General features: G+C 39.1%; 1 protein-coding gene and 2 non-coding genes across 3 annotated transcripts; all 3 read right to left on the reverse strand.

Moving 5' to 3' along the window:
* Positions 1 to 4,543: 4,543 nt before the first annotated feature.
* PLRG1 (pleiotropic regulator 1) lies at positions 4,544 to 22,153 on the reverse strand. Its single transcript, XM_070415352.1, has 15 exons — positions 22,049 to 22,153; positions 19,994 to 20,100; positions 18,432 to 18,574; positions 17,682 to 17,735; positions 16,634 to 16,724; positions 16,038 to 16,104; positions 13,147 to 13,248; positions 12,102 to 12,194; positions 9,322 to 9,471; positions 8,744 to 8,845; positions 8,114 to 8,216; positions 7,074 to 7,182; positions 5,997 to 6,136; positions 5,314 to 5,507; positions 4,544 to 4,756 (listed from the first exon to the last, which is right to left on the reverse strand). The coding sequence occupies exons 1-15, from the start codon at positions 22,055 to 22,057 to the stop codon at positions 4,697 to 4,699; spliced, it is 1,524 nt and encodes a 507-aa protein (XP_070271453.1). The 5' UTR covers positions 22,058 to 22,153; the 3' UTR covers positions 4,544 to 4,696.
* Positions 8,942 to 9,011, reverse strand: LOC139011927 (small nucleolar RNA U2-30). The gene has a single exon (XR_011471737.1). It is a non-coding gene; the product is annotated as a small nucleolar RNA U2-30 (small nucleolar RNA).
* LOC139011928 (small nucleolar RNA U2-19) lies at positions 9,182 to 9,261 on the reverse strand. Its single transcript, XR_011471738.1, has one exon. It is a non-coding gene; the product is annotated as a small nucleolar RNA U2-19 (small nucleolar RNA).
* Positions 22,154 to 24,438: the final 2,285 nt, after the last annotated feature.

Here is a 24,438-nt window from a genome sequence, read left to right on the forward strand (position 1 = left end):
AGGCCTGGGCCGGGGAGGAGCCAGCCAGTGATCCTTGATGGTGGTGGCGGCCCGAACCCGGGCGCAGCCAGCCAGCGATCCTTGATGGCCACGGTGGCTTGGAGCTGAGGGTGCCCTGGCCCAGGGCTAATGACTCGCCAGAGGCGTTAGGCCTGGGCAGGGGCCAAACCAGCAATTGGTGTGAACTACAGAGGAAACACCTTTTCTGACCTCTGATTGGTTAAGCTCTCTGTATGCCTCTGGTAATATTCTTAGTAACTTGGGTAATAAGAGTCCAAAAAGTGATCTAGGGTTTTTTTTACCACACTCCTGGAGAAAAAAATGAAGGTCTGCTGCTGGAGGGTTAAGAAATGTCATATCCTGTCCTAGCCAGTTTGGCTCAGTGGATAATCCTCGGCCTGCCCAACGCAGATTCTGGGTTCAATTCTGACCAAGGGCATGTACCTAGGTTGCACGTTCCTCCCTGGCTCCGGCCCAGGTCAGGGCTCATGCAGAAGGCAACCAATCAAAGTGTTCCTCTCACTTTGATGTTTCTCTCTGTCTTTCCCTTTCTTTTCCACATTCTCTAAAAATCAATGGAAACATATCCCCAGGTGAGGATAAAGAAAGAAAGAAATGTCATATCCTATGAAAGACACTTCTTGAAAATGCCTAAAGAAAGTTGTCATTTTTTCATGGTAAAGGGACTGGAGTCCGTGTTGATGAAAACACCTTGGTGGCTGCGGTGACTGGCAGTGGCTGCAGCAGCGGGGTGATGGGGCTGTTGCCTTCCCCTGATCAGCCCGGTCGCCTTCCACAAAGGGAGGCCAGACTGTGGCTTAGGCCCGCTTCCCAAGGGGAGCAGGGAGCAGGTAGTAGGACATCCCCTAGGGCTCCCAGTATGTGATAGGGGGCAAGCTGGGCTGAGGAAACCCCCTCCCCAGTGCACAAATTTTTGTGCACCGGGCCCCTAGTCTTATATAATAAAAGCCCAGTGACTGAACAGTGGAATGACCAGAACAACTAGTCAACCAGTTGCTATGACGCACACTGACCACCAGGGGGGAGACGCTCAATGCAGGAGCTGCCCCCTGGTGGTCAGTGCACTACAACAGTGGGAGCACTGCTCCCACTGCATACCCCCAGCACACCCCGGGCCAGGCTGATGGGCAGGAACCCGGGCTGAGATCGTTACCTCCTTGCCCCAGGCTCCTCCTCCTCTGGACACCGGTAGGCAGCGCAGCACCGCCCTGGGCTCACAGAGCTGACCCCAGAGGCTAGGAGGCGGATTTGTGGCCAACTCAGGACTGAGGCCTACTCTGCCGCCTCTCAGTGCTATTGTCCCTGGGCCCAGTCCTGACTGGGTCCCCTGGAGAGGCGAGTGCTCCGGCTCCATGGAAGATGCCAGACCAGGGAGCAGCCGCTCAGAGGGCAGGTCTGCCGCTTGGCTGACTGGGATGAGCCGGTGGTGGAGCGGGCTGATCCCCATAGGCCAAACCCTCCACTAGTGCGTGAATCCCGTGCACTGGGCCTCTAGTTGTATATACTGACTTCTAAATGCTTAATTCATCAGAACACATTAAGGGAGCATTATTAGTAAGCCTGCTAGATCATGGAAATTCTCTCCCTATAACTAAATTATCATAAAGCTAATTAAAGTAAGTCTCTGCTGGTATATATCTATGTTCTCATAGACACATCCACAGATACCTAGGCAACACCAAATGACTTCCAAGTAAAACAATACATGGATTCTAAATCCACATAGACCAATGCATATTATAATTTCATACTGCGTTTCAAGATAGCAAAAGGATGAGGGTAAGTCTCGCTCAGGCATATTATCTTTCTCTGCAGGCATTATTCCCTGGCTATTCACAGCTGCATTGTTAACGCTCTTTAATTTTAATAGCCTGTTCAATTCTGAATGCTGCTTGCAGAATGTGTGCTCAGTTCCTGCTCTTTTATGTTTGACTTGTCTACACACCTGGGAGAAATTTCTATTTTAATTTGCATTCAGAATCCTTTTAAAAAACATCATAAATTTGAAAACAACTGCTATCTGAAAACACAGCCAAATAAATCTTCTCCCATTTATAGCATCCAGGAAATCCAAGATTATCAAGTCTGAGTGTGCTTTCCAAGGTTCAGCTTTTGTCAATATATCCTTAAGATCAAGAAAGGTTTTGTCTTGTATTTTGCATATACAGAAATAAAACCAAGAAAACACAAACATATGTTCTATTTTTTCATTTTTAGGTTGCTTATACAATTTAAATTATCTCTATCATCCATCTATCTACCTATCTACCTATCATCTCGTAGAATCCAATGCCACTAAAGAAGCAAACCTCAGCAGGATAACATCAAATATGGTTTAAATGGTCATTAAAATAAATCTCAAGAGTGAAGATATCTAAGAAGATCCAATTCTTGGAACAATGGAGGGCAAAAAGAATGGTTCTAAGAAGCTAAAACTGAAATGTCCCTTTCATGGATTGAGTGCAAATTCTGAGAGAAATTGATAAATTTCACTATGGAGTGGTTGCTAGGATACCCCTCAAAATCTATCAAGGTAAGCTTTTTACTCGAAAGGGTTGGGCAGGGTTCCCATTATTTCAAAATGATTTTGAAAATCAGAATGGGTGTTCTCTTGGGTTTTATCTAAGTGACAAAACAGGTGAATGAATGACCTGTAAGGAAAAAAACATCAAGTTTTTAAAAAATAATTATACTCTCTTATATGACTTATTTTAAAAGTAAGCTTGTCAAAGTTCAGAATCTGAAAAGAAATAAAACTCAAAGGCAAATGGACAATTCAAAATTCCTTCCAGGTAGTGAAGGGCCTGTTACTGCGGGAAGCAAGGAAGAGAGTTCATATTTATAGTGGACCTATTATTTGCCAGGTGTCACCCTAAATGTCTTTTTTTTTTCTCTGAAAGTAGCACAGAAGCTTTAAGCATTTCACTTTTTGAGTTTCTGTTAACTAGTAAAAAAAAACACCAAAAAAACAAACACTGCCCTGGCCAGTGTGGCTCAGTTGGTTGGGTGTCACTCTATGCATCCAAAGGCTGCCAGTTGGGTTCCCAGTCAGAAAATGTGCCTGGGTTGCGGGCTCCATTCCCAGGAGGCGGTGTGCAGGAGGCAGCCAAATGATGCCTCTCTCTCTTGCTCGTCCTCTATTTAAAAAAAAAAAAAATCATCAATAAAAACATGCTAAAAAGAATAAGCTCTTCTACAGGAATATTTATATCCAGTTTCATTAGAAGGCAGGCAGGCTGGGAAAAAAGATGACACATTTTGGAAAAGAAAGTAGGAACATGACTCCTGGACTCAAGGGTACACAGTCATGAAAAGGCTGCAGCAAAGGACATGGAAAGAAGCAAACCTTTAAAGAAAAGAAGTCTCACCCTAGCCCAGGGGTGGGCAAACTTTTTGACTCGAGGGCCACAATGGGTTCTTAAACTGGACCGGAGGGCCGGAACAAAAGCATGGATGGAGTGTTTGTGTGAACTAATATAAATTCAAAGTAAACATCATTACATAAAAGGGTACGGTCTTTTTTTTTTTTTTAGTTTTATTCATTTCAAACGGGCCGGATGCGGCCCGCGGGCCATAGTTTGCCCACGGCTGCCCAACCGGTTGTTCAGTGCTTAGATCGTGGCCTGTGGACTGTAGGGTCATGGGTTCGATTCAGGTCAAGGGCGGGAAAACAAAAAAACCTGCTTTGCCAATGACCTTGGGAGAGATCAATGCCCTAGAGCAGTGATGGCAAACCTTTTGAGCTCGGCGTGTCAGCATTTTGAAAAACCCTAACTTTGGTGCTGTGTCACATATAGAAATTTTTTGATATTTGCAACCATAGTAAAACAAAGATTTATATTTTTGATATTTATTTTATATATTTAAATGCCATTTAACAAAGAAAAATCAACCAAAAAAATGAGTTCGCGTGTCAGAGGTGTCATAAGCTCGCCATCACTGCCCTAGAGCGTAGAAATAATTTACCAACTCCAGATAGAAGTGAGAGTGAAGTAACATAAGGATAGAAGTCAATGTATCCAGGGAAATAACAGTTAATACTTATAGAGTGCTTACTATTTGCCAGGTTCTGTTATGACCACTTTGCTCTTTAACAGGCACAACCACTCTGTGGGGTTGGTACTATTAGCCCACACTTACCAGTTTGGAAACAAATCAGAAAAGTTAAGTAACTTGCCAGCAGGCATGCTGCACCTGTCAATCAGTGTAGGACCAAAACTGCCTGTGGAATCAACATCCCTAATTTAAATTAAAACTTCAAATTCTTTAATCCCAAAATATCAGTGTTTAAAGAATTAAAAAAACACACACAAAAAAAACCCACCAACTGCTTCCCTCAAAACAAGTCCTATTATAGCAGGCAATTTGGTAAATTAAAAAAAAAAAGTCTTTTAATAAAATTGACAAAATATTCTATCTTTAGAATAGTTATATAATAGTTGTAGTCAACAAACCAGCATATGCTTGCTATCTGCATCTTCCTAGGACCTCAAATTGTTTATTTTAGAAATAAAAACACGGGGAGCGGAAGACAGTACATTTTATTGTAAAATATGAAGCAGCAATGATTTGAACATGTGAGTTTCTGCTAGCCAGAGCACAAAATGAGTGGATATCCACCAAGCAAATAAAAAACAAAAACCAAAAAACAAAACGCCATGAAGACAAGGTCACATTAAAATCTCTTTCTCTTGATAATTTCTGGTTTCCAGCTGACTGGATGAGTTTCTTCTGTCTAAAAATAGGAAAGTAATAAGAAAATAAAGTATTAGTTTTCTTCATATTTAGTAACTTCCTTCCTAACAAAAATAAGATACCTGTTCTACATTATATTACTTGGTATTACATATTTAAGTTATTTAACAATTTCAGGAACAGTTGCCAAACTTTTGGGATTATCTGAATCTAATAAAGAATGAGTAGATTCACTACAAATGCAGTTTATGTCTTTTCATCTCAAATAAAATTGCTATGTAGATATTCTAGTAACACCAAAGCTGATGATTCTAGAATTCATTTGCATAGCAATCTATTTGCTGTTGTTCTTATTGCAACATTTGCCCGGTAACTAATAAGAAAAGTTGGAATAAAATGAAGACAATGTATGGATTCATTGGCATCAATAAGACCAATATAGAAAGTTATGAGCTGACACTACTCAAGATGATAAATACTTTAACACTATAAAGATTCTTTTCCCTTCTGATAATTTCAGTAACTTTAAAATGAGCATATACTTGAAAATTGGTACAGGTGAATTACTTTAATATGTATGTGAAACTGAGAACTTACCGCTGTATCATCCTCTCTGTACACTTTAATGGTTTTATCAGCTTCAGCCGTTAGTAACCGACTTTCAGACTGATCAAAAGCACAAGCAAATATTCCTGATTCACTGTCCAAAGACCCAGGCTGCACAGCTGCATGAACTCTCTGGAAATTGTAGCCAGTTCTCCAATCCCAAAGATGCATGGTTCCATTGTCAGCTTAAAGGGAAATAGCTAAATTGGGTATCCCTTCAACAATTCAGCTTGGCAAGCATTAAGCACGAACCATTAGCCGAGCACATTGGCAATAACTATAATTATAAAGATATATACGACACAGGCACTCAAGCTTCTCTTAATATTGGTTTGTCCACTTTCATTTGTGCTTAACTCAGAATTTATTACAGACCTCAAAAAGCACCACAAAGTGACATCCAATTCCAGAATATGCAACCAAACTTTAGGTGATTCCCAGCATAAATCCCAAACTTAAGATTTATCATGTGGAAACTCAGAGAAGGCTGAACTATGAAATATGCTACATGTATTATGAATATGCATGAACACACATATAAACATTCAAATATACATTAGGCAAGATCTGCTATAATATTTAGGTGTGAGGGCTTAAAATTTTACAAATATTTCCTCATTCACTAAAACAAACAATGACAGACTAAAGCAAATTTATCATAAAAATCTTTTTACCTCCAGATACGAGCACTCCATCAGAATTTACTGTCAATGTGTTAATAATAGCATTATGACCAGAAAGATTTTGAATGAAACTTCCATCAGGGAATTTCCACTGTTTTATGTTATCTGGAGAACCAGATGCAAATGTGTAACTGAAATAAGATTAAAAACAGCAACAAAGTAAACCAAGTAAAAAAATGGTAGATTTAAAGATGCTTATTATGGTTGTATTTAACATGTATATTCAGTGATCTATGTAGTGTTAGCCAAATATTACTGTCATACCAAGAGGTAAAAATATCAAGACATTTACTCCAAGTTAAATCAGATTTTCAAAGTATTTTAAATGTGTTTTGAGACCTAGATTAATGTTTTATTCTCCTCTCATTTCCCCAATGACCTGTACTGAGCTAGAGCAATAAATGTGAAAACCCCTAAATTCACATAAAGGGCGAGGGGTTGTGCAACTATTCTGGAGGGGCAGGGGGATAAGAGGACAACTCAAGGAAAGAAACAGAGGGAAAGAGGAAGAGAGAGAGAGAGAGAAAGAAATGGAGTAAAGAAGACAGGAAAAGGAAAAAAGTAGAAGAGAGGGAAGGGGGGGGAGGACAAAAAGGGAGAAGAAAAAGAGAAAATACATGAAAATGGCCAGAAAAATGTCAGGGTGATGTGATATAACAAACAATAGCTTGGGATATTATGCTCCACCTCTTTGGATACCCTGACTATAATGTTCATAGTTCCTACCTTTTTTTCCTATGTATATTAACTTCCCCCTTAAGAACTCAACTATTCTATGTATATCTCAGTGTACAATAAACAACACTTATGTCCAAAACATTAAATCTAGCTACTCTTAGCTTCTATTTTGACATCCAGTTTTTAAATATGACTTATTCATATTGTTTCATTTGACATTATTTACCATGTAGAAAATCTCATCTCATATAGGGCATGAAGCAAAATACCACACAGGGAAAAGGCCTGTAAATGAGTGTCTAAATGACTACAAAGTAGTACTAAAGTTGGTATTCCTGTACTATACCAAAAACTGAAGGAAGGAGAAAATAATTAGGAAGACATACTTACTGTCTTGGATGTAACACCACAGCTCTCACTGATTTTTTGTGATTTGTTAATGTGACTCTTGTTTTTCCAGCCACCAAATCCCATAATCGTATTGTAGTGTCATGGCTTCCTATAACGAAAATGCATATCCCCAAAACACAGATCAGGAAAAAGAATGCAAAACTATAATAAAATATGAAGTGTTCTCTCATAGACACATATATACTAAATGAAAGTCATATAAACTCTTGGCTAGTTGCTTTGTACTTCCAAAATTTTAGGTTGGTTTTAAATTTAATTCTTAAAAAAATGTAGACCTGGCCCACAGGACTCAATGGATAGCGTACTGGCTGGTGCACAGAAGGATCACAGGTTAGATTCCCAGTCAAGGGCAGGTTCTACCCCAGCCCCTGTTAGGCACATGTGGGAGTCAACCAATCAATGTGTCTCTCTCACATCAATGTTTCTCTCTCTCTCTCCCTCTCTTTCTCTCTTCCTTCTTCCCGCCCTTCCACTCTCATAAAATCAATGGAAAATTATGCTTGGGTGAGGATTAACAACAAGAATGTAATACATGCTTGATGCACTGTCAACTGAACAGCTTGAACAAATGCCAATAATAGATAAAACAAATACATGATGTTATCCCCTAATGGAAGAGGAGGAAAAAATTCAAATGGTATTTTAGTTAATAAAACACATCACAGAATTATTTTCTAGTCTTAGAGTAAAGATCCATTGTTATTAACCTTCTTTTAATTAAAACAAGACTCAAACCTGTTCTAAAGATTACTGACGTCAGGGTATCTTATCTTCTAATTTTAATTTTCTATACCAGTAATTCTGATGCTATCAGACATTACATAAGACTGTGTATGACATAGTCTATGATATGTAAAAAGTCTGACATAACAGAATAAAATATTACTACAATAAATTTCAAATGCACACAGCAACATGGTATACACAATACAAAGCGAGAGTCATGGCAAGAATGAAAAATACATGTACAATAATGTATTGATATGAATACATGGTAAACTTGAAAGTATGAATTTTACCAGTAATAATTTGTGGTTCTGCAGCTTGACACCTCACTGTAGCAACTGCATTTGTATGTCCAGATAATGTATGTACACTGGCTTTAGTTCTCACATCCCAAATCTATAAAAAAAAAAAAAAAACCAACACATACACACAATAGACATACTGTCAAAGAGAATAGGTATTCATAGCTCAGGCAGGTAACTGAATGAACTCAAGGTTGGGAATTTAATACGCAACAGTGCCTGAATATAAAGAAAGCCTTAAATGAGAGAGAATAATTTCAAAGCTGGCTGGGGGTTACAGATAGGAGACAGCTGATGGGTTGGGGGGTGGAGGGGGGGCCTAAGAGTAGGAGACTGAAAGTGTAAGGATAGGTATAATGGAACTATTAAATGAAACCTGCGATGGCAGAACGGATTGTGAGAGTGTCACATTTCAGAGGCAGGGCATTTCCAATAAACTTGGTGAGGCCACAGACGGAAGATGAAAGTGTAAAAACAAGCCAGGAACAGAGGGACTTGGTTATTGGTGAGTCAAAGTAACAATATTTAATTCTTTACCAAACAATATATGACTCTAATACCAAATATGTATAAGATGCAATGTATATAATAAAGATAAACACCAAGCTCTATTCCATTTACCCGTGCAGTTGAATCACGACTACAGGTTACCAGCACATCAATTGTTGGGTGCAAATCCAAACCATACACTGCACTCAGATGTCCATGATAGTGCCTTATAACCTACAAATATAGCAGGAAAGTTAAAATTTCTATAATTAGAAAGAAAACCTGTGGTTCATAATGTGTGGAGTTTTATTTGTTTCTTCAATTCAAGTCTGAGCTCAGGTCAAGTGTAGAAACCTTCATAATTACAAAGGTCAGTAGTCAAACCTTTTCATCATTGCTCAGAACTGATCAGCCTTTCAAACACGTATGTCCCTACCTCCCCATCCCAATCTCATTCATCCAGCATCAAGTCCTCAGTTATCCACTGTCACCTTCACACACACACACACACACACACACACACACACACACACACACACACATTGTGTTGAATTACTTTATACTTTTGCTTCTCAGAACTAGAGAGATCATGCATCAGGTGGACTGGAAGGTCTTCTGATGCTCAGATTTGGCTATTTTCATCACTGATCCACTTCAATAGGAGCAGATCTCAGAGAATCATTGTTTTCAAAACTTATATCCAAGCTTACCTTATTATATTCAAGATCCCAGCATTTGACCTGTTTGTCTTCTCCACAGGAAAACAGGTATGGGCTCCTCGCGCTTACTATCACACCACGAACTGTACTAATGTGCCCAGTTAATGACAGTTTTAATTTGCCACTAGCCAAGTCCCAGATCTGCAATCAAAGAATATTTCATTTTTCTCCTTGTTGGTTATCCCAAAACAAAAATTTTATGATCCTGATATTAAAATTAAGTCTCCAAAATGTGAAAGTTATGAACATATAAAAATGTTTTTTTAATTTGCCAAAACCCCTCCCCCTCAAAAAAAAAAAAAGAAAAGCAGGGGGGAAATCAGAATTAAAAAGCAAGCTCAAACTGGGAAAATATTTGTAACAGATGACAAAAAGTTAAAATTCTTGCCCTAACCGGTTTTGCTCAGTGGATAGAGCATCTGCCTGTGATCTGAAAGGTCCCAGGTTCGATTCCGGTCAAGGGCATGTACCTTGGTTGCGGGCACATCCCCAGTTGGGGGTGTGCAGAAGGCAGCTGATTGATGTTTCTCTCTCATCAATGTTTCTAACTCTCTATCCCTCTCCCTTCCTCTCTGTAAAAAAATCAATAAAATATTTTTTAAGAAAAGTTAAAATTCTTAACAAAGAAAGGATATCATTATTAACAAAAGTATAAATGTTATAGTATTAAATTAGCCAAGGATGGCAACAACTTAAAAAAAACCCCTATGGAGTCTGGCTGCAGTAGCTCAGTTGGTTGAGCAATGTCCTGTGCACCGAAAAGTTCCAGGTTCCAGTCCTGATCAGGGCACAGACCTGGGTTTTGGGTTCAATCCCGGTTGGCAGGTTCACTAAGGGCAACCTATGGATGTGCCATTGATGTTTCTCTCTCTTCCCCTAAGCATGTCCCCAGGTAAGGATTAAAAATAAAACAAAAAACCGGTAAGGAAACTAAACTAAGTGTTCATTAACTGTACATGCATAAAGAGAATGTGGCATATATACATACAATGGAATATTATTGAGCCATTAAAAAACAAAATCTTGCCACCTGGGACAACATGAATTGTCCTTAAGGGCATTATGCTAAACAAACTAAGTTAAAGAAAGACAAATAGAACATGATCTCATTTATATGTGGAATTTAAAAAAGAAACAAAAACCTGAAAAACTAAGCTCATAGATACAGAGAACAGACTGGAGGTGCCAGAAGCCAGGGTGAAGGATGGATAAAATGGGTGAAGGGAGTCAAAGGGTACAAAGTTCCAGTTACAAATTAGTAAGTTATGGGGATGTCATTATGTATGCATGTTGACTGCAGCTAATAATACTAGACTGCATACTTGAAGGCTGCTGAGAGTACATCTTAAAAGTTCTCATCACAAGAAAAAAAAACTTGTAGTTATGTACCATGACAGATTTTTTTTTTTTAAATATATTTTATTGATTTTTTACAGAGAGGAAGGGAGAAGGATAGAGAGTTAGAAACATCGATGAGAGAGAAGCATCGATCAGCTGCCTCCTGCACATCCCCCACTAGGGATGTGCCCGCAACCAAGGTACATGCCCTTGGCCAGAATCGAACCCGGGACCCTCCAGTCCCCAGGCCGATGCTCTATCCAGTGAGCCAAACCAGCCAGGGCCCACGACAGATATTAACTGGACTTTTTGGTGATCATATCACAATAAAACAAATGGCAAATCATTATGTTGTACACCTAAAATTAACCTAATATTATATGTCAATTACAACTCAATAAAAAAATTTTAAAAACCCTAAAAGTAGTTTTATAAGGTATGAAAAAATTGTTCCTCACTAAAAATTCTATATGAACAATTTTTGAAAGATTGGATAACCATTTCTGCTTATCATATGAATAGAAATTTTAAACATAAACAATCAATAAGCTGAAAAGAATCCTCTCATACACTGTAAGTATCAATTAACCATTTTAGAAAATAATTTGTGCTTTGGGTGCCAACTTAAACAAATATTTGACCCATTAATTCCATTTCCGAGAACTGAAAATAAAGTAATTTAAAAATAGAAAAGGCTGGCCATGGCTGGGTAGCTCATCCGATATGCTAAGGTTGCGGGTTTGATCCCCAGTCAGGACACATAGAAAAATCAATCAGTGAATGCATAAATAAGTGAAACAACAGATCTCTTTTTTTCTCTCTCTTCCTGAAATCAATAAATATAAAAAATTGAAAGAAAATAGATTATAGGATATATAAGTGATGTACTTCCATGGAACCATTTAAAAAGATGTTAGCTTTTTCACAGAAAAATGCCTTTGATATAATGCTAAGTGCAAAAAGGTTGAAAATTACATTACCAAGCATGATTTTTAAAAGATACACATATATATACACGAAGGAAAAAACTCAGAAGAAAATGCATTGATACATATGCACAGAAATAAAAACTAAGGAGAAATTCATTCAAATACTTCACAGTGGTAGGATTATATATGGGTCTATGTTCTTTTATATTTCTCTCTACTTTCCACATTTTTTATAGATGACCATGCTTTAATTTTATAACCAGAGAGGAAAAACTTAAATATCAAGGAATTTGTGGTAGGTAGTCAGCATATTCTGTTTGGAAAAAACTGTTGTTTAAATACCACTTTTCAAACACATGGAACTTTTAACTGGTATACACAGTAAGTTTTACTTCATACTCAGGTCTAAGAAGTCAAAGGAACTACAAGAGCAATTTCCTCAGGAAATAACTTAAAACAGATTAAATGTACATGGAAAATACAAAGCAGTTCCCTCCTTATTACCTTTATAGTTCTGTCAGCAGATCCAGTAACAAACCACTGATTTCCAGGTTCCACAGCAATACATCGAACCCAGCCAAGATGCCCACTGATCACCTGTATTCAGAATGTAGAATGCATAGACACATAAGTTAAAGGTTATTCAATTTCGTATCATTACATGTAAGTTAAAGTTCATTCAAATTTAAATTGACCTCCAACATCTTCTAATGATAAGAATATAAGTTTATTTGACAATTAGATTTTTGAATGATACAAGTATTAAATTACCTTCAATCCATGAATGAATGCACAAACTGTGGTATATCTATACAATGGAATACTACTAAGCAATAGAAAGGAATGTATTAATACTTGCAACAACTTGGATGAATCTCAAAGGCAATAAGCTGAGTGAAGAAAGTCCCAAAAGGAACACACTGAATGATTCCATTTATGTGACGCAGTTGAAAAGACACAGTGATGGAAAACAAATGGTTGCAGGGTTAGGGAAGGGTATGGATATAAAAAATGGAACTTCTATATCCTGATTGTGGTAGTGGCTACCCAAATCTATACAGCTATTAAATTTATTAGATCTGTATACCAAAAGAAAATCTGTTTTACCGTATGATATCCTGAAAAGTAAAATATAACATATTTAAATTATAAGTAGCTGTGCAACTTCCCTACTATATACATTTTACTTTAGATCTGGTACATTTTAAATCATTTTAATTTACTATAATTTAAAAGATAATCAGTAGAGCCAAAGAAATGTACTTAAATACTGTTTTTTCCCCTTGAGCTCCATATTAAATACCTCAAGCACATTACTACATTTATTTCGCCTGCTCTCCACATTTAGTAGCTTTCTATCAATATTTTATACAAAATACAAGTCTGCTTTCCAAGATATTTTAGATAGTGCTTAAACCCCTTCCCCAACCCAACCTCTTTACCAGTTTCCATTTTCATTCCTTTTCCTCCTTATTCTATTCATAGCTCTTGTCAAGTGGAAAATAGTGATCACGTTTCATGTAGTGGAATAATATACAGATTCACTCACCCTGTAGAGTTTCCATGGCGGGTGCCACTGGGGTTTTGGCATTGTCGGGGCCTTCTTTGCCATGAGTGCAGAGTTCTTGGCATTGCCACCCTCCATAACAGCCTACGTGTGGAACAGATTACATTATTATTAAAGATATCACACTTGAGTTTTCATGTTATCAAAAATAGAAACGCAAAGAGGGGATTTATGAAGTTTTCTCAGAAATGGAAATTCAAAGAGGGAATTTTTGAAAGCAGCTCCCTCTACCCCATGAAGAGAAAGGGCAGCTAAACATGTTTGCATAACTAGAAAATGAGCCTAAGATTTCTAATAAAAACTGTATTTTATTATGTTAATTTAAAAAAGCAATTTAAAAATCGGAGAGGCAGAACATTGAAGAGCATATATCACTGTGCATAAGTTCAAAACCCAGCTCTACCAATTAACAGCTTATTTACCTTCGGTAAAAATTATGTAACCTATCTGACTCATTTTTAAAGTGACCATAGTGGATTAATGCCATTGCCCTTCATTGTCATATTTTAACATCATTGATTTAATATTGCAATGGAGTCATTGATAGGTCCTTCTATCTTCCCCCCAAATATTTCAATACTATTTTTTTTTAAAATATGTTTTATTGATTTTTTACAGAGAGGAAGGGAGAGAGATAGAGAGTTAGAAACATCGATGAGAGAGAAACATCGATCAGCTGCCTCTTGCACATCCCCTACTGGGGATGTGCCCGCAACCCAGGTACATGCCCTTGACCGGAATCGAACCTGGGAACCTTCAGTCCGCAGGCCGACGCTCTATCCACCGAGCCAAACCGGTTTTGGCTCAATACTATTTTTAAAAGGCATTCTAGCTAATATACTAATATACCATCTACTGTTACAGTATCCATTTATTGAAAAATACTTAAGCCCATAAAGTTCCTACCCTCAAGAAGCTAACATTACTTCCTCCAAAGGAGGCAGAAAGCCTGAGCAGAGACCTGCAAATGGAGACTAAAAACAGGATGTGGTGGGAGAACTATTCACTTCCTAAAGTCAAACCAAGTGCATAATATGCTGAAGAAGTAAAGCTGACACTTATTTCAAGTGACAGCATATTTTCAGGTATTCTTTCTCTAACCACTTCTACCAATAACAGTAGTTGCCATTTACTTATAAACTTTTAGTACTCAACTGTATAAATCAACTGAGAGTTTAATTTTAACACATTTTGTACCGCTCACGAGTTTTCTTGTGTTTCGGGAGCCATCTGTTAAGGACCGCCCACGAGTGTTCTCGTGTTTCACGGGCCATCTGTTATGGACCTTAGATGTCAACACACTGTCTTGTCCACTGTGGGGCGCGGTTACAGTGTTTGGCCAGGTTCAAGCCTCGGACTAATGAAAGGACAGGGTCCTCTCACTGCCACGTGCAAGTCCCAGCTAGAGGGCAGGGCCCTCCCAGCACAATCATAGCCAACGGCTATGATTGAACCTATGGTCCGAACACGTAGCCCCACGTGCCTTGTGACAGAGTTCGGGTGCATGTAGTTGAGTGAGGTTGAGACTCACGAGAATACTGTAAACAACGTGATCACACCCCTACTTTGCCTCGTGGCATCTGCTATAAAATAAAGACAAGGCTTGTGGGCGCTGGCATTGTCTGCTCTTCAGGGAGCAGAGTCCCACCGAGACCCAGCTATTATTCTCTTGTCTGTCTTTCCTTAATCCTTTAACCGTGCCCACCCCCCCCCCCCCCCCCCCCCCCCACCGCCCCAACTCACTCAGAGACACCCTTGGCCGTGCTGGCGCGGCACAGTCCACAGTGCTGTACCTTATAAACTGTGGACTTTTCAATTCATTTAGAGTGTACAACGTCCTCAATCCACAAGCAAAAATGAAGTATAAACAGTTTTTGCTATCGGTGGCGAGAGACTGGATAATGGATGACAATAATGAAGGCTCTCCGGAACCAGAGATAAATCTGTCCAGCCCCTCCCCTGGGGGTGCAAGGAGAGCACCTTGTAAAGACCCACCCAAAAGGTTGTCAGGTGATATGAAGCAGCATGAACCTACGTGTATTCCAGCGAGTGGAAAGAAAAAATTTCCTACGAGAGCCTGCAGAGTTTGTGCCGCCCATGGAAAAAGGAGCGAATCTAGATACTTATGTAAATTTTGTTTGGTCCCTCTTCATAGAGGAAAATGTTTTACGCAGTACCATACGTTACAAAAGTACTAGGAGCCGAAACCGGTTTGGCTCAGTGGATAGAGCGTCGGCCTGCGGACTGAAGGGTCCCAAGTTCGATTCCAGTTCAGGGCATGTACCTGGGTTGCGGGCACATCCCCAGTAGATGTGCAGGAGGCAGCTGATCGATGTTTCTCTCTCATCGATGTTTCTGACTCTCTCTCTCCCTTCCTCTCTGTAAAAAATCAATAAAATATATTAAAAAAAAAAAAAAAGTACTAGGAACTTTGTTTGTTTATGTAAATAAAAATGTTATAATTATTGAAAAACAACACCTAAAGTGCATTATGATCTGTAGTTATGATGATTTAAATAACGTGCAGTTTGCCCCAAAATGTGCGGTCCCTGGCGTATGTCTTAGAGATTTCTATGCGGTACGCAATGTGTTAAAAAGGCTTTTCATATCTAAAACATATTTATACAAGTCTCAGAATAAAATTTCTTATATTTTAAGCAGTGGATAATAAAGAGCAACGTCACATTATCTTCACCAAAATAAACATAAACAATGTGTCAATGGACACAGAGTTAACACAATTTTAAATTCTAAAAAATATGTCAATTCACTAGCAAATTAAATTTTGGGGAAATTTAAATAGAATAAAGGGAAACCAGGCAACATATTCCAAAAGGTAGACACCTGCAGTGTGATCGGACACAAAAACTTACCAAAGTCATCCCTGCAGGCTGTGAGCGGTCAGAGCCTCCAGCAGGTGCAGCACGATTTGCATCAGCCCTGAAGCAAAAAAACATCAGACTCTAAATACTTAATCCCTCCAATCACATGTTTTGCAGAATGAGTTTTATATATTAAACTAGAGGCCCAGTGCATGAATTCATGCATGGGTGGGGACCCTCGGCCTGGCTGACTATCAAGGCCTATCAGAGGGGCTGGCCAGCCAGAGGGAGGGACCCCTGGACGTTCGCCGGCTGGCCCCCCGATCAGGGCCTATGGGGGAGGGGGGCAGGGGGAAGGGGCCGTGGGAGGTTGGCTGTAGGAGCACACTGACCACCAGGGGGATGCTCCTGCATTGAGCGTATCTCCCCTGGTGGTCAGTGCGCATCATAGCGACTGGTCGACCAGTAGTTCCTTTCATTCAGTCATAATAGTCACTTGGGCTTTTATATATATAGATTTTTGTAAGCACTGATAAAGAAAAATGTCCTGTAATACACTTATAAAGAAACAAATTTAAAAATGAGGAAAAAATGTGAACAGTGAACTGTGCTTGCAAAATCCTTATAATGAGAAGCATATTTCTTACCTGGCCTGAGAAGGTAATGCTACAGCTAAGGACTGTGCAGCTGATTCACTTGGCATTCTTTGGATCTTAGTATCTGCTGTTAAAGCAACCCCTGTTAAAATTAAAAAAAAACACACAAAAAAAAACCTTTTAGTAGCTATCTTTGTTTTTATTCACATGCATTTAAAATAAAACACTGGAGGAAACCATACCAAAAAGGTAACGGTGATTATCTCCAGGTGATGACATTTCAAAAACTGATTACGTTTTGTATGCCTTTTGTCACTAGCATTTTACCACAAATATTGCCTAACAATATATAACTCAAATTTAATTTAATCTCCAGCAGCTTGGTATTAGCAAAGTCTAAGACAGTAAAGTTAAATTTTTATAATCTTGGGATATTACCATCAGATATAAAAATTAAGCAGTTCCCTAAATACTAACAGAATGTTTTAAAGAGTAAATGTATAACATACAACAAGAAGCAGTAATTCTCCTATATTTTCAATATCGTGAATTCTGTACTCTAAAATTACTAGAACCTATATATACTAAGATTTTTTATCTTCTACCTTGTTATACTGGCCACTCCATTTGTGTGCCAATTCCTCCATACGCACACACCAGGAAACATTTCTATCATAGCTGCTTCTATACTAATGCTTCTAGCATCATTTTTATCAGCTTAGTGATATTTATGTCTGCCTAAACCTCCAAATAATAAGCTTGTCTTAGTCTGGAGCAGTCTTATTGTCTTTGAATTCCTAGCACAGTGAATAAAAAAATATAGATGCTTAACCATGTGTACGCCATAAGTGTCTATAGACGCAAGCAGCGGACCTTTTTAAATTAAATTCAAAATATCGTGGCAGTTAACTGGCTAAGTATGTTTGCCAAATAAATGCTTGTGATACTAAGTATTAGTTCATTATCATCTAAAAAGCTATGCCTGGATGCCTGGCTATTGAGCTTACTTTCTACTTTATAGGCTATGGGAATCATATTATTAACTCATTCACAGAAATACATGTGGCAGTAAGACTTTTTCAATATGCAGATCACTTACCAGGTCCCGGTGGATAGGGATGTGTCCCAGTCACCAAATATTCAACTTCTTGTCCTGAGAGAGAGGAGAGAGAGAGAGACAGATAGGAAGAGGATAGGAAGAGAGATTTATCAATGGCAAAATTTATCTTATGTACTAGTATTATCTCTTTTAATAAATTAAATATTAAATTATCAACCAGATTTCTAAAAATTTCACAACTAAACCCAAGCCTCAGAAATAAGGTAAGTTGATCATTTTTGTTTTGACTTCTAAAGATCACATATATAGTGATTTCCTTAACCATTTGCTAACATGTCAAGAAAGTTGTGCAATTACCATAGGGCAATGGTGTGTAGCGATCATCCTATAAAGTAATAATCCACTGTTTTTTCTTCTAAGCAAATGGTTTCCCTGGAGGATCTTGGATTATCTTTAATTCATTACAATTTCAGTACTTAATGTCATCTTTCTGAAAAAAGTGATAGTCTACCCACATATTAAGAATTTTTTCTTTATCTCCATCATGACCTCCATATCCTAAGAATTTCTGCCATCATTATACTACCATTATCCCATTTCCTACAGAAAAAAATCTACCAACCAATAACCTCACTCACTATTCCAATGGGGAAATCAATACAGGTATAGGTGTTAAAGAGGTTTTGGCTCTAATTAGACCTCCCAGGAGGGGTACTAATAACAGATTTCATGTATCTATTTTTAAAATTCACATATAAGTCCTTACATTTCTGACAATGCCATACTCACCTTGATTTGCAGGATATTGTTTATGACCATATGAATCTGATGCATTCTGGGGACCCTTCTCTTTATAATTTTCTTTCAAAGTAGGCATGTGCAACACAGGACCATACTCATTCCGTAACTTGATTGCCATTTTTCGTTTGTGACTATTTTAAAAAGTTATAAGCATAAGAATGTATCTTTAAATATATTCCCCAATATAAACACATTCACAGGTAGCCAGGAAACAAGTACTTAAATAGCTTATTAGGTTTGCCTAATCATGTAGAAGAACTTTCTATAAAGATTTTAAAGTAAAACTGCACTTTAAAAAGCTCAAAATTTCCAAGTTCATTTCCCCCTTTTTAAAAAATGCTATTATTAATTTTTAGAGAGAAATGGAGAGAGAGAGAGAGAGACAGACACTGATGGGAGAGAAAAACATCGACGGGTTGTCTTCTGTATGCAGCACGACCTGGGATGGAACCCAAAACCTGGACATGTGCCCTGACCAGGAATCAAACCAGCAATCTTTTGGTGTATGGGACGATGCTCAACCAACTGAGCCACACCAGCCAGGGCTCATTTCCACACTTTTATTCACAATCCACCACACAGAATCTATCAAATCCAAATATTGTTATAGTTTGTAAATCAATGATTCATGAGTTATCAAGGATCTGATTTTAAAATATATAGAAACTAAAGCATCTTTAAAAAACCCTGGAAGTCAATATATTTTCCTTCAAATGCCTAAATATAAAAATATAGTAAAAGTTTTCTAGTAACCTTTACTGGATATATCAAAAAAGGTTAAAACTAATCAAAGTACTTAATTAGTTCAAACATTATCTTTAAATTGTACCTATATTACTTTTAAAAATAGTCCACTTTAGCCCTGGCATCGTCCAATGCATGAGGAGGCTGCCGGTTTAATTCCCAGGCAAGGGCACATGCCCAGGTTACGGGTGCTTGCATTTCTCTCCCCCCCCCCCCCCCCTTCCCTTCCTCTCTTTCTAGAGAAAAAAACCAATAAACTATTCTTTAAAAAACAAAACAGTACACTTTACAAATTAAATATAAATGCTTGTTTGAGTAAGCAGATTTTAAAAGAAGGGTAAATGGCAAGTGAGGAACATTGCACATAATGTAAATCCCAGACTGGAGCTGGACATGTAGAACTAAAAATATGCTACCAAAAATCTTCATCATACTAATAAGAAAAAGATGGGAGTAGAAGTACTGGCCAGGTACAGTTCAGCTCAGCAAGGCTCTGAGAGCAGTGGGAGAGAAGCTGAAGCACATTCAAAATGACTAATTATAAAATATTACACATAAAAGGGACTCACCTAATTACTGAGTATTTGTAAAATGCAATTAATTAATTAATGTACAAGATAAGGCAAAAAAAAAAAAAAAAAAGTCAAATCAGCTTAAATTATGCCCTAACACTACTGGTTATTGAATAGATCACTTGTGTCTGTTAGTGTCACTCACTAAACTTTAAAGGTTCCCCTCTCCTTGCTCTCGTCCCCCAATATTAGAAATTTAACTAGTCTAGCAATTAAGAAGGAAACTAAACCTACCTCTCTTCATCCAAAGGCACCGGTTTTCCATTATCGGCTACAAACATGTCATGGGTCCTCTTCAATGACCTGAACACAAGTGTATGCACAGAATGCTTCTGTACCTCCTAGAAAGAAAAAGTGGAATTACATGTCTAGCTACAAACTACACATATCAAACCTAAATTAAAATAAAAAATTAGTTATTACATGTTTAAAAATGTAAGAAACTTTGCACCACTCACCACAGCTACTTATAGCAAGCTATGGCAGTCAGGTTCGGATGAAAAGGTGAAGCTCCTTTTTGGCTAGGGCCCCAAGTTGACCAAGTGAGTGATGCTTAAGATTAGTCATCCTATCCTCCTATACAATAAAAGGCTAATATGCAAATCGACCGAAGGTGGGAGGGTGCAGGGGAACAACGGCCGCTATGATGTGCACTGACTACCAAGCAGCAGACGGTCAACACAGGCGCTGTCCCCTGGTGGTCAGTGCGCTCCCGGGTTCAGCCAGAAGCCGGGCTGACGGCTGGCAAGCGCAGCAGCAGTGGTGAGAGCCTCTCTTGCCTCTGTGTCAGTCGGACATCCCCCCAAGGGCTCGCAGACTGGGAAAGGGCTCAACGCAGGCCGGGCTGAGGGACAACCCACCCCCCAACCCCCCAGTGCAGGAATGTCGTGCACCAGGCATCTAGTTTATTCAATAAAAATGTACTGAGCTATTAATATGTCTGGTAGGTATCCTGCTAGGAGCTAACAATAGTATGATGAAAAGACAGTCTGGCCCCTATGCTCAAGACAAATAAAAATAAGCAAAATAACTCCACATTTTAATAAGTACTATGAAGGAAAGAAGCAAGGGACCGAGAAAACGGAGCAAGAACTTAGGATATGATGAAAGATCTCTCTGAAGTGGCATTTTTTTTTTAAATATATTTTATTGATTTTTTACAGAGAGGAAGGGAGAGAGATAGAGAGTTAGAAACATCGATGAGAGAGAAACATCAGTCAGCTGCCTCCTGCACATCTCCTACTGGGGATGTGCCCGCAACCCAGGTACATGCCCTTGACCGGAATCGAACCTGGGACCTTTCAGTCCGCAGGCCGACGCTCTATCCACCGAGCCAAACCAGTTTCGGCTGAAGTGGCATTTAAGCAGAAAGAGAGATAGCCTTGCACAGAAAAAAAGGTAAAAACAATCCGGGCAGAGAGAAAAATGCCATGAACAAAGGTGTTCAGTAAAGCAAATAATGCCAGGAGCTGCAGAACAGTTACATTTATTCGAGGAGAGGATGAGTTGGGATGCAAGATAAGGATGCAAGGATGGTGCAGGTCAGGGGATTTTTTTTTTTTTTAAAGATCATTGCAACCGTCTGTATTTTCGATCTAATAACGAAGGGCTAGTAAAGGGTTTTAAGCAAGAAAAGCAGGACCAACTTACATTTTAAAACATGCCGGTTGGGGAGAAGGGGAGTTGTAACAAAAATGGAAACAAGGAGACCCGCGGAGGGCTAATTCACCTGTCCCGGTGAAAGATGATGTCGGTGTGAATTGAGGTGACGGCCGTGGGTATATAGACAAAAGTCAAGAAATAGTTCTGAGAACACAGAGGCAAGGCTTGCTAATACCATGACTGCCCCAGCGAGGGGAAGATGCACACCTTCAAGAATGGCAGATTCTCCTGGAATCAGCTGGAGTAAGAGCCACAGCGAACAGCACCAGAGAAGACCACCGGTCTCATCGGACACAGAACCACTGGCACGACCCCGCGGGCGCCGAATACCAGCGGTCGGACGTGGACAGAAGGCCCGCCCCCGAACACAGTGCCCCCCGCCGGGGCCCCAGGGTCGACTCAGGGCGGCAGGCATGACCTCAGGCTTCCCGCTGGGACGCAACCTGCAAGCCGTGCTCTCATCCAGCCTCTCTCCCTCCAGAAAACCTTGGGACACCCGGCCTCGGCCAACAAGCCCCCCTCGCAGCCTCCACCCCCCTAGAGTCGCAACACACCCGATCCCCCGCGCCCGCCGCCAACGAAAAGCAGCCCCAGAGCCGACACTGCAGCCCCCAAGGGTCACTCTACCTCGACCATGATGCTGCCGTGTTTTCCGTGGCTCCGGCAGCAAAGACACCAAACATCAAGGCAGACACAGCCGCCACCACGGTGCAGCCTCTTCCGGAACCTGGGGCCCCGACGCCGGATGTGACGTAGCGCCGCACCGCGCGCGCTGGTCCACCGCCGGCGGCCCGGGCTCGGGGGGCGGGCCTCTCTCCTCCCGGCCTCCTCTGGGGCGGAGTCCCGCGTCTCCGCAGCCCGGGCTCCTGCAACACGTGCGTTTCCAGGAATGAAGAAAAACGGGGTGGGCTTGCGCGCCTGCAAACTTGCGTGGACAAACGTTTCACTGGCCTGGCCTTTTGCTCAACCTAATCGGCTCCACTGAACTTGTCCGCAGGGCGTACGGCGTCTACTTTGAGAGGGAGGAAAAAAATCTATCAAAAGTAGAGCGATGTGAACTGATGATCTCATTTAGAAATTCATTAGTTTTTAATTCATTAAACCCATTAAGGTCCTACTTAAAAAATGCAATCACTCTGAATGTGAGTGTGAGTTTTGCCGAGAACTCACTTTTTTCTGACAGTGGTCACTGATGGTAGGGCTTGCAAGGAAATGCCATAATTCTAAAATACATACTGTGCTAGATTTCATATAATTATAAAGGCAGTAATAACTATACAATAGAACATGATTTTAAATGGCAATAAAGTTATAGAAATGTAAGCCAGATTCTAATGTATCTGGAAATATAATAGTCTATTAGGTCTATTAGCTTGTTAACCCCCCTCCCGCGCTCAAAAAAAAATGTATGAATCCAGACTCATGAAAACATTGTAATGATTTTGGTAATTTGGATTTAGATTGTGCTCCAAATTTTAAAAAGCTCTTGAATTCAGAGAATTATACACTTGAAAGTTTTAGAGCTCAGTGACCCTGTTATCTAGCTCAGAGATCCATGAATTACCTCTATTGTATGCAAATTTTGTGTTAATAAGAACCTAAATTTGGTTCTGGTGGGGGGGATCTATAGGTTTCTTTGGATTCTTTAAAGGATCTGGGACCAGATTGAGAATCTCTGTCCTCGCCGACACCAGGATGTCTTATTTGAGCAGTAGGGGTCGCTGCTGCTCTTCCTAGGGGGAGGAGGATTTTTCCCTAAATCTGATAGGAATAGTAACTTAAATGTAAACATTTAAGACCGTTCCTGTGAAACCAATAATACAAATTTAAAGGAAGGCCTCCCTTCTTGGTTAAGCTACTTTTTAAAACTCACCAATACTGAGATCTCTTTATTCTCTTCCAAATATGTGTGGTCTTTGCCTTTGAATAATGATAGGAAATCATAAGAGTAGATTTCATTGTCAATTTTTATACGGATTTTACTGGGGTTTTTTTTATAAGAAGCTTTTTCTCATTTTTATACTCATAAAAATGATAAATATTATTTCTTCTTCCTTGATCACAAATCTTAACCACCCTGGTTGGTGTGGCTCAGGTGTCAAAAAGTTGGTTCTGCCCTGGCATTTACTGTGGGCTGGATTCTGAGGGAGGGGGCATGCCAGAGGCAGCCAATGGATGTTTTGCTCTCACATTGATGTCTCTCTCTCTCTAAAAATCAATGAAAAAATCTTTATCAAACACTACTCTAATTATGCACAATATTCATTGAGTTGTTTGGTTCAATGTCTTTCTTCACATTTTTTTAGATTTATAATTCCTCACTAATTCAAAAAGAAGGAATGGTGCAAGTTTTCATTTCTTTTGGAATTTCTCAGGTCATAAACTAAAAAAGAATACTTGGACAATCTGTCTTTCTAATCATAGTAAATTTTAAGGAATTTTTTTCCAGTTATAGATGAATATTAACATTCTCATTAGCCAGCCACAAAACTAGAATTTCCACTATCACCATTATTATCCACACTTACTTTTTTTCTGAAAGTACTAATCATGCAATTGGGTGAAAGATGAAATAAGTGGTATAAAACAGGAAATAATGAAGCAAAGCTATTTGTCTTTGCAAATGGTATAATTTTATGCCAGGAAAAAAAAAAAGGAATCAACTGGAGAAACTGTTGGAAACAATAAGAAAATTCACTAAGGTATCTGAGTACAAAAATAATATTCAGAAATCACAGGCTTTCATATATGTAGTTAAAAATATAATGGGGAAAACCATCTTATAACAGCATTAAATGAAAAATGTGCAAGGCAGATTTTAAACACTTAAGGGACATTAAAAAATAGTTGAATTAATGAAATTGCATACTTTATTATTGGATAGGAAGATTCAAAATAATAAATGTCTATTATGCCATTAATCTAATCCTGAGAGCATTTTACAGAAAATACTGTTAATTTAATTCAAGAAATAATTATTAGTGAAAAAATTTTTAATGAATTTCAATAAAACACTC

The sequence above is a fragment of the Myotis yumanensis genome, unplaced genomic scaffold, assembly GCF_028538775.1.
Source record: "Myotis yumanensis isolate MYYU_CA2020_CCGP unplaced genomic scaffold, mMyoYum1.0.hap1 SCAF_5, whole genome shotgun sequence".
In the NCBI taxonomy this organism is placed as follows: domain Eukaryota; kingdom Metazoa; phylum Chordata; class Mammalia; order Chiroptera; family Vespertilionidae; genus Myotis; species Myotis yumanensis.